The 11,100-nt window shown below is 42.0% G+C and overlaps 1 protein-coding gene across 1 annotated transcript; it reads right to left on the reverse strand.

The window, feature by feature from the left end:
* Nucleotides 1–260: 260 nt before the first annotated feature.
* Nucleotides 261–7,068, reverse strand: SAP18 (Sin3A associated protein 18). Its single transcript, XM_004435251.3, has 4 exons — nt 6,899–7,068; nt 6,618–6,727; nt 930–1,052; nt 261–672 (listed from the first exon to the last, which is right to left on the reverse strand). The coding sequence occupies exons 1-4, from the start codon at nt 7,025–7,027 to the stop codon at nt 516–518; spliced, it is 519 nt and encodes a 172-aa protein (XP_004435308.1). The 5' UTR covers nt 7,028–7,068; the 3' UTR covers nt 261–515.
* Nucleotides 7,069–11,100: the final 4,032 nt, after the last annotated feature.

Raw genomic sequence — 11,100 nt, forward strand, 5'->3', positions numbered from 1 at the left:
CGCTTCCAACAGACAGCTTCTTCAATTTGCCTCAGCTCATACTAGTCTAAAATGCCTCTGCTGCCATGCTACCTCATTCACACAGGTCCTTTTTCTAACTGCATACAATCATCTGGGCCACAACTCTATTTAATACAATCCCATGGCTTTCTTATTCTGCCCCATTTGGGCTTAAACATACCATCTTCCGCCATTCAGCATAAACCCCAAATACTAAATTAAACCCTGTTCCCATGCCTCCATTAACTTTCACACTCAGGTTGATTGCACACATATATTTAACAATACACTTTTATATAGAATGCTAAGAGCACTTTTCTTCATATTTTACAGAAGGACTTGAAACATATGGACTTTCTATTAATATTTATACCATAGCATAGCCAAATCTAACTCCTGAATAGATGCATTACAATTTGTTTAAAGGCTTAATGTCAATAACGAGGGGAGGAAAAAGCATAAGTTTATTTTACATAACTGAATGAAAAATAAATTCAAGAAATAGTAAATAAAATTTAATATGGTCTCATGCGCCCTGGAGGTGGTGGTGCCCGATTTGGAGGGGTAATTGCTATGTCCAAATAATCTCCTATTTGGAACTTCTGCGACTGCAGGGTCATGGAATCGTCAGTCCCCTTTCTCCCAGACATGGTGCTGCCAATCTCCTTTACTCTGCAGGAAAGGAGATCAACTGTTAATGGATCACAAATCAATGAAACTTAATATGTACTACAAAGTGAATATGGGACTGGATTTGCTCCATTATCTTATAGCACAGTTAAAAATTTACTATATTAAGCTAAACCAGATATTAACATAAATCTATATTCCCCCCACTAAAGAGAATCATTAAAGGGGTTATCCCCATCAGTTAAAACATATCAAAACCAAAAAGAGATTACAGGAGTTACAAATGAAAAGTTACCTACCGATAGCCAGGTCTTTTAAGATCCGTAAAAACAATTGCAAAATTGAAGTGTGTGCCCTTCTTTCTAGCTTCTGGGTAGACTTCTTTTACTAAACTAGTCAGTTCTTTCAAGGTTGCATCCATCCTGAATTTTTTTAAAGAAGATATTACATTTGATTAATCAGCAATAATATAAGAAGGATATTGACATACGAGTTAATTACATGTGTCTGAATTGCAACTTACGTTAATAACTGTCTAGGTCTTATACTTGAGTTAATTATAAACCACCTAATACTACTATTTACCCTCAAATACTCCCCTTACCAGCATCAACGTCTGAAATTGTGATGAATTTAAAGTTATGAATACTAACAGTATGCTAAACGGGATTTCAGAATTACATATGCTATCCTTTTTTGCTATGTAACATCTTATTGGCCTAGTTATTTACCCCTTCAAGGTTAACTAGTCCAAATTAATCCAAATACTTAAAATAACTATTTCATTATTTCTAAGACATATACTTTTCCATATTTTAGCTTCTCTGAAATTAGAATGCATCTTAGAATCAATGTGATAGGAAAGCCTTTTCATAAAGATGTGCAGTGTCTTTCCTTTCTAAGATGGAATCTTATGATGAGTTTTACAATAGATAGGAGTCCTGGGCCGGCCCCCTGGCTTAGCAGTTAAGTGCACACGCTCCGCTGCTGGCGGCCTGGGTTCGGATCCCGGGCACACACCGACGCACCGCCTCTCTGGCCATGCTGAGGCCGCGTCCCACATACAGCAACTAGAAGGATGTGCAACTATGACATACAACTATCTACTGGGGCTTTGGGGGAAAAAAATAAATAAATAAATAAAATTATACAATAGATAGGAGTCCTAAAACCAATGAAACATATGAAATTTTCTCAAGACCAACCATAGGCTCCTTTCACAATACACATCCCCGCCCTGCAAACATTTATTTGAACTCAGAACTTAATATAGTCCTTTGTGCTAATGTGGCACAATCTGGAAAAATCTTCTAAAATATCAGCATCTTGGAAATAGTAACAAACCAGCATAAAATTTTACATTGTTTTCTTTCATAACAACTAGAAAAATGAAATAGATGACTTGGAACTTGAAAGACCATTGCATATAGGGTGGTATAAAATGACACAAGGATACCAGGCACTCATGAAGAATGAGAACTCCAATGTACAGCATTGAGCAGGGAATCAAATGCCCACGAGGTCATTTAGTTTTAACTCTACACCCTATTTACAAATCTCCACATCATACTCAATTAAAGCTGTGGCTTCAACTACACTGAGAGTAAAGTACCCAGCGTGACCACATCGTCTTCCATTCCCTACTGCTGCTGAATCTTGCTAAATATTCTGGTAACAGAATCCAACAGTGTTCACCCTCAAATATGCCCTTCCTCTCATATTACCATCAAAACCACCATCACAGGGCCGGCCCGGTGGCTTAGCGGTTAAGTGCACGCGCTCCGCTGCTGGCGGCCTGGGTTCGGATCCCGGGCGCGCACCGACGCACCGCTTCTCCGGCCATGCTGAGGCCGTGTCCCACATACAGCAACTAGAAGGATGTGCAGCTATGACATACAACTATCCGCTGGGGCTTCGGGGGAAAAAATAAATAAATAAAATCTTTAAAAAAAAAAAAAAAAAAAAACCACCATCACCCACTTAGTTGCCCAGGTCATAAACCTAAGTATTGTTCAATTCTTCCCATCTCCATCCTGTTGTTCTACCTCCAAAATACAGATCAAATCTATTTTTTTCTCCATCCCGACCATCACTGCTTTACTTCAACCTCTTATTACTTAACTCTATATGCTGCCTTCAATTCATTTCTGCCTCAGTTTGTTAGTTTCTGCTTTTGCATAAAACAAATCTGTCGAGCCAGCAACACCTGTTACTACCTCCAAGAGAGCTCCAAGAGAGGAGTCCAACTGTGTGGAGGATAGCAGAGCATAAGGACACCTACTACCAGGAGCAGCAGTCCCAGGATGTCAGCCTACTGCATGGTTGGTAGGTGTTGAGGTTGCCAAGACAGACACGACTCACCCAGGCACTGGATGGAACAACGCTTAACGCACACAGAGAAGAGACACAGCAAGATCAGCTTCAATAGTGAGTGTGGGTCCCCCACTGCCAGCAGGTCTCACCCTGCAGCCAATGCAGAGAGATGTCTGCACTCATTCCTCTTGTGCTGCAGGCAAAAGACCCCCAGTTCCCTCCCCACTGGGAATGGATAGCAGTGGGGTTAGTCAGGTGCCATATGACACACATGCTTAAGCAAAACAAAGAACATATCAAGCCCAGAAAAGGGAAAGATACTCTCAAAGAGAAATGCCCAGCAAAGGCTGTGAGGGCTCTTTATCTCTTTGCAAAGAAATGTTCTAGGCCCAAGGCCACTCCTGTGGGCATGCAAAGGGCAAGAAACTGCACATGACTATCTTTCTCAACTTGATACATGTTCATTATTTAAAGAAGGGGAAAAGCCATATGCAAGAATGCAATAAATTATATCCCAAATTTCACCAACCAGAAATAACCAGTGATGCTAACATCCCTCTAGGCATCTTTTAATGCTTATACAGTTCTAGAGAATAAAAAATTCTTAATATTATCAAGCATACTATACATGCTGAGACTATAATACAAAAATATAACTCATGCTTCAAATATTATACATATTTTTAATAAATTTACTTTTACTTGAAATTTAACAGAAGAAAAAACTGAAGTCCAATTGAAGGAACTGTTAAAATTTCAAGTAGTCACATTGTTACTCGTCCTCTCACCTTCTTATACTTTATTTTTACTTCGTCAGAGTTCATATTCTATTCTGCAGCAATTACCCTGGTTATTTTAACTTTGTCCCCACTGATCTCCAATGTTGGCATGAAGTCTGGGGCCAGACTGATTTTTTTATCTGTCTTGGAGGTGTTTTTTTTGTTTTTTTTTTTTTTTTACCTGATATTCTGATGATGTTTATTCTATATCAATTATTCCCTGGTACAGAGTATATACTCATGATGTGTACCAGAAAGGATTTTTTCTTCCTTTCTAAACAAATTGCCAAGTGTTGCTTTCTGATCACTAGTCTCAAGCTTGAGTACGCAGGTCAAGAACGCAAGAGCTCCCTTGGGGCTGAAGTCTTTGCTGGATGACTGTGAGGGTCAGTTTTGTGCGTCAATTCAGCGAAGTTACAGCCCCCAATTATTCAATCAAACACTAATGCAAGTGTTGTGTAAGGTATTTCGTGGATGGGATTAAAGCCTATAATCAGTTGACTGGAAATTAAGATTATCCTAGGTAATAAGTAAACCTCATCCAATCAATCTGAGTGGGCCTGATTCAATCAGTTGAAAAGTCCTTAAGAGCACAGCTGAGCCTTCCCAGAAGAAATTCTGGCTGCAGAGGGCAGCTTTAGCTCATGCTTGAGTTCCAGGCTGCCCTTTGGATAGCCTGCCCTACAGATTAGGGACTTAGGTGCTTAGGCAGCCCCCACAATTGTGTAAGTCAATTCTTTGCAATAAATCTCTTAATATGTATCTCCTACTGTTCTGTTTTTCTGGTTGAACCCTGATACAGTAACGTAGGTAATTATCTTCCAATAACCTGTTTAATGACCACCCAAGCACAGGAGACATACCACTCCTGTGGTATTTGGCTCCTTCCCCCAACTCCACAGTGCCTTGGACTTTGGCAAACTCAACTTACTTCTGCTGGGCTCCTCTGGACTTCCACTCCTTTTTCCCTGACTTGTCTTGGGGCTGCCTACTTTAGCCCCTCAGCCTATTTCTACAAATTGAGAATTCACAAGATTTGTTAACTAATCTTCCCTCATTACTGCTTCTGGGAGTGGGAGCAGGGCTCTGGGCTACCCCCACACCACCCATCCAGTCTTTCAGAATCTCTGTCTTCTTTGGTCACTATTCTGAGGTATAACATAAGGTTGTCTTTCCTTGTTTGGTTGCAATTTATAGACAGGACAGTTTAGGACAGGATTTGTTTGTAATTTTCTTCTTGATTGGGAGTAGAGGGTCTGGAACAATCTCACCCTGCCATCTTCACCCTAAAGTCTTACTTAGTATTTATCCATCTGCTTCCTCCACTCAATTGAGCTTAGTAGAGTATAGGGAGAGGCAGTACCTTCCTTACTTTATACCCTCAGGGTCTTAAGCACACCACCTGGCAAACAGCAACTCTCATTTGTTGGAGGAAATATACACTTTAATCTCTGAACAGAGGTGTTCATCCATCCATTAACCCCAGCTCTTCCCTATAAGTCAAATCAACCTTCCTGGAACTTTTACCCTGGAGTGATACTGAACTAGAATCTTACTATTACATAAATTTAACAAGCACCTCCAAAAAGACAAATACGGGTCCAATCTTCAAAGAACTGAGTTCTAGTGTACTGGGCTTACAGTTTAAAATTACACACCTTTTTGGAATGTAAAATGCTGTGTGCAAATAGTCCGGCTCCTCAAAAAGTTAAAAAGAATGACCATATAATCCAGCAATCCCACTTCTGGGTCTATACCCAAAAGAATTGAAAGCAGGGACTCAAATAGGTATTTGTATACCCATGTTCATAGCAGTATTATTTTTTTCATTATTATTATTTTTTTAATTGCAGTAACATTGGTTTATAAATTTCAGGTGTACATCATTATATTTTGATTTCTGTGTAGACTACACCATATTCACCACCCAAAGACTAATTACAATCTGTCATCATACACATGAGCCTCATCCCCACTTTCGCCCTCCTCTCTCCCCTCTTCCCCTCTGGTAACCAACAATCCAATCTCTGTCTCTATGTGTGTGTTTGTTGTTGTTTTTATCTTCTATTTATGAGTGAGATCATACAGTATTCGATTTTCTCCCTCTGACTTATTTCGCTTAGCACAGTACCCTCAAGGTCCATCCATGTTGTCACAAATAGTTGCACAACGTGAATATATTTAATACCACGGAATTGTACACTTAAAAAGTTAAAACGGCAAATGCAATGTTATACATATTTTACCACGACAAACATATTTAAAAAAATTTATACATCTTTTCCTGCTACTAGAAAGGCATTATGATATCAAACCAAGGAATCACATTCAGCTTGCTCTACCTAATGGTTCTAGTCAGACTTGAGGGTAAAGAAGGTACACCTAAGACAAACATTCGCAGGCAGGTCTTCACTAAACACACATCAAAAGCTTATCCAGTAAAGCACCAGATCAGAAATCACTCGGTTTTTGTTTTTGATGCTATAGCACCTAAAGCTTAATATTACGCGGAAATGCTCTTAACGGATAACAAATATCACAACAGCATCACCTCCCCCTTATCATGTTATTCTAGTACCATTTATTCGACTATGAGCCCCTTAAGGGCGGCTACCGCATTTTAATAACCTACATATCACTTTTGTACCAAGCAGCCATAATAGTGATAGCAATCGTGGATCTGTCAATGCTTTAGAACTCACAAGTTTAAACACTAAACGTAAAACAGTTACAAAATGGGCAAACCCCCTTCTATCTAACAGCTAAAACCTTTAATTTTCTGGGAGCTGCCCCAAAGGCCCCAAGTGGAGTAGAGAAATGGAAAACAAGGATATTTCTTCCGTAGCAAAGGGCATCTGTTAGTGCTAACGGCCGGCCCCGCCGCCGCGGCCTCACCAAGTGTAGATCTGCAGCTCGCTGGACGGGACATTTCCGCGGGAGAACTCGTCCATGCGGTGGTGGCGCCCGTTATTGGTGGTGAAGACACGCAGGAGCAGCGGGCATGTCTGGGACAGAGAGAAGAAAAGCCAAGGACAGAAGTTAAAGAAAGCCAGTCCGGAGCTCGTTCCCTTCCGGAGGCGTCGCGGCCTCCGAGCCGCCCTGGGAGCAAAAACACCGCCGCTTGCCGCGCTCTCCGCCCCGTCGGACCCACAACCATCTCTTTCCGGACCCCACACCTTCTCCCGATCGATCGGCTTCTCCGGTTCCTTTTTAATTTCCTCCTGGGTAACGCGCGACTCCACCGCCATCTTCCTCCTACGACCCGCGAGACGCTCGCTCTGACCTCCGACCCCCGTAGCGAGCATGAGAACGAAGCCTCTCGCGAGGAGAAACTCGAGGCTTTATAGAGGACCACGGGTGGGGGTGGGGGGTGGGGGGCGGGGCGTTTCCTGGCGCAGGCGCACTTCATTGTGTGGCGCGTGAGCCCGGGTCCGGCCGCGCCTGCGTGTTGCGTCCTCAGGGGGAAGGCGGGCGCTGGCGTCCGCAGGGCGGAGCCTGTGAGGGAGGCGCTTGCTGTCCGTCGCTGGTCCTTGGTTGCTACGGTGTGTGTTCCCTGAAATGTTTGCAGGGCAAATAACACTTACCGTGGCGTTTTCACACGAAATGATGAAAACCTTAGTGAACGCAAAACAGTACGGGAGGTGAGTGAATAAGCAAAAACGTTCCTTTATTAACAAAATATCCGCCCCTTCTTTTTGATAAGGGAGTAAGAAGTTGTGACAGACCTGTGTGGACGCCTGAGTTAAGACAGAAGAGGCGCTGCAAAGTTGAGGGGAGGGGAGGATACCTTTCAGTAAATGGTTGTAGAGCGATTAGGCATCTGATTGGGGGGAAAGAAGAGTTGGACTCTCCACACCACACGCAATTTCAGGTGGGTCAGAACCTGAGTGGAGCAGCAAAACTAGAACTTTCCGGGAATAACACAGTAAACTATCTTCATGATTAGTGGATAGGGGTACATAATACAAAAAGCGCTAACCAGAAAGGATTGATACATTTGACTATGTTAAAGTTGAAAAAAAAACTGACCTTCAAAATACATCATAAAGAGAGAAAAATATAATCCACAGAATGGGAGAAGATATCTGTGATGCATATGATTGACAAAAGCTAGGGTCCAGGGTATATCAGAACTCCTAAAGAAAAAGGCAGACATCCCAATGGAAAAATGGGTGAAAGAGTTGAACAGGTGCTTTTACAATGAAGAAATCCAAATAGCCAATAAGCATATATGGCTCATTACTAATCAGGGGATGCATTCAAACCACAGTGATTGGCTTTAACTGATTGGCTTTAAACTACACCCACTAGATTGGCGAAAATTAGAAACTCTGACATCAACAATTGTTAGTAGACTAACGGGAAGTCTCTAATACTGGTGGTGAGAGTGTCAATTGGTATTCCCACTTTGGAAAGTAGTTTAGGATTATTTAGTAAAGTTGAAGATATGTATACTTTAGATTTAACAATTCCACTCCTCTAGTGAAAATCTTGCTCAAGTATATCCAGAGACGTTACAAGAGTGTTCTTAGCAGTATTGTTTATAAGAACAGAAATCTGGAAACAACCCAAGTGTCCATCAATGGTACCATAGTTCAGTGAATTGTGGTATACTATATGGCAACAAATCTATCAAACAGCTGTGGAATACCATACAGCAACAAAAATGAACAAACTACAGATACATGAAACTACAACCACGTGAAAACATGAATTTCACAAACATAATGATGACTGTAAGAAACCAAAGACAAAAAAATATATACTGTGTGCATCCATTTTTATAACATTCAAAAGCAGGCAATACTAAACCATATTGTTCAGGATACATTCCCAGGTGATAAAACTATAAAAAGAAGAGCGATGAAGTAATTACCACAAAATTCAGAATGGTAATTACCTATGAGAAAAGAAGGGGATTAGGGAAGGGCAAAGGAGGTGCTTCAGGAGGGTTGGCAACATTCTATTTTTTGACCTAGTTGGTGGTTACACAGTGGTTTGATTTTAAATTATTCTTTTAACAATAAATTTTATGTTTTACATACCCTTCTGTATGAATACTATATCTTGCTATATTAAAAAATAGTAACTGAAAGAAAAAAAGAATGCCTATGAATCACTACCAGCCCTGGTGGTCTAGTGGTTAAGATTCCACGCTCTCACCACCACAGCCCGGGTTTGTTTTGCAGTCAGGGAGCCACACCACCCATCTGTTGGTTGTCAGACTGTGGCAGCTGTGTGTTGCTGAAAGCTATGCCAACGGTGTTTCAAATATCAGCAAGGTCACCCATGGTGGACAGGTGTCAGCTTCCAGACTAAGACAGACCCGGAAGAAGGACCTGGCCACCCACTTCTGAAAAAATTGGACATGAAAACCCTGTGAATAGCAGCAGAGCATTGTCTGATAGAGCACTGAGGGGTGAGAGGATGGAGCAAAAAGACCAGGAAGGGTTCTTGCTCTGCTGGACACAGGGTCACTAGGAGTCAAAATAGACATGACAGCACTGACAACAATAAATGAATCAATAAGAAAAAGATAAAGAATCCAGTAGAAAATGGACAAAAGGCATGATAGGCATTTCACAGAAGAGAAAACACAAATTAAATGTAAACAGAAAGGATACCCAACCTCATGAATAATCCTAGAAATGCACATTTAAACCATGTTAGATAACATTTCACTCTACAGTACTAGATTGGCCAAAATGCAAAAATCTGACAACCAGGGGCTACCCTGGTGGCATAGTGGTTAAGTTTGCATGCTCCACTTCGGCAGTCTGGGGTTCGAAGGTTTGGATCCTGGGCACGGACCTGTGCATTGCTTATCAAGTCATGCTGTGGCAGGTGTCCCAGGTATAAAGTAGAGGAAAACGGGCACAGATGTTAGCTCAGGGCCAATTCCTCAGCAAAAAGAGGAAGATTGGCAACAGATGTTAGCTCGGGGCTAATCTTCCACACCCCCCCCCCCAAAAAAAATCTGACAACCAAGTGCTGGCAAGGATATGGAGAAAAGGGAATTCTTACCAACTACTCTCATCCACTTTGGAAAAATTGGCATTATGTAGAAAAACTGGATATATGTGCACACCTTAAGACCCAGCTATTCCACTCCTATTTGTATTCCCCTGAGAAACTGTTACACCTGAGCACCAGGCAACAGGTTGAATAATGTTCTAGCATCTTTATTCTTAATAACTAGAAACAATCTGAATGTCCACCAAGAGTATATTCATAAAATAAAATACCATAAAGACTTGGACATAAAGACCAAAATATGCTTTTTTTGAAAGCTGGAATTAAAAAAGCAAGTCATAGAAGAATGCATACGATAGGATTCAATTTATGCAAAGTTCAAAAATAAGAACCTCCCCCCCCAAAAATACTGTTTAGAGAAACAAACACAAGTAGTAAAACTATAAAGAGAAGAAGAGAATGATTAACACTAAATTCATGATAGTGTTACCCCTGAGAGTAACCTGGGGTGGTGCAATTTATGAAGAGCATCCAGGGAGCTTCTAAGGTACTAGTAATGTACTCTTTCTCACTAGGAGGGGTGTGGGTTTTCATTCTTTACAGGCATACCTCAGAGATGTTACAAGTTTGGTTCCAGACCACCACAATAAAGCAAATATTGCAATAACACGAGTTTTTTGGTTTCCCAGTGCATATAAAAGTTGTGTTGTAAATTCTGTGGTCTATTAAGTGTGCAATAGCATTATGTCTAAAAAAAACAATGAACATGTCTTAAATTTAAAAATATATTATTGCTGAGAGTGAGGTCTGCATCATGGTGGAGTGAGCTTCCCCCATTGAACTCTCCCCCTCTAAGATACAACAAAAAGGACATTCATACTCCAACAGAAGCTATTCACACAACACAGGGGACATCTGAGGTGTCCAGGCAGCCATATACCCAAGGACTGAGGTACTGGAATCTCCAGAGTAAGTGTAAGGAGGTAAGAGGAGCTCCCTTCCTTCCCCAAGGACTGCGACCCAGAGACTGAGACCATGCGGCTCTCAGAGGAGAGGGAGGGGCAGCTCGCCATGTGAAAAATGGTGCTCTCTAAGACACCTCACAGCCCTAGTGGATCCCCCTATGGAGGGAGCAGAACTGTTGCAAGGGTAATTTCAACAAGCTAACCCCTCAGGAGAGCAGAGAGAGGCAGCAAGGGGAGAAACCTCTGAGATCAGGGAGGCAAAAGTAAGTGCCCCTCCCCCACCTGGCTCACCCAACTGGTGCTTCAGCACAGTGGCACGTCAGCTCAGCCCCGTCCCCAGAGGCAGCGGTGCCCAGGCCTGACCAGCAGGGGCAGTGTGACTGCTCCCCACCCCTACAGGCAGTGGCCCCCAGGTGCCTGGGCCCGACCAGCGGCGGGGC

Source organism: Ceratotherium simum, chromosome 10 (genome assembly GCF_057802395.1).
Source record: "Ceratotherium simum simum isolate JZ-2026a chromosome 10, ASM5780239v1, whole genome shotgun sequence".
NCBI classification, from domain to species: domain Eukaryota; kingdom Metazoa; phylum Chordata; class Mammalia; order Perissodactyla; family Rhinocerotidae; genus Ceratotherium; species Ceratotherium simum.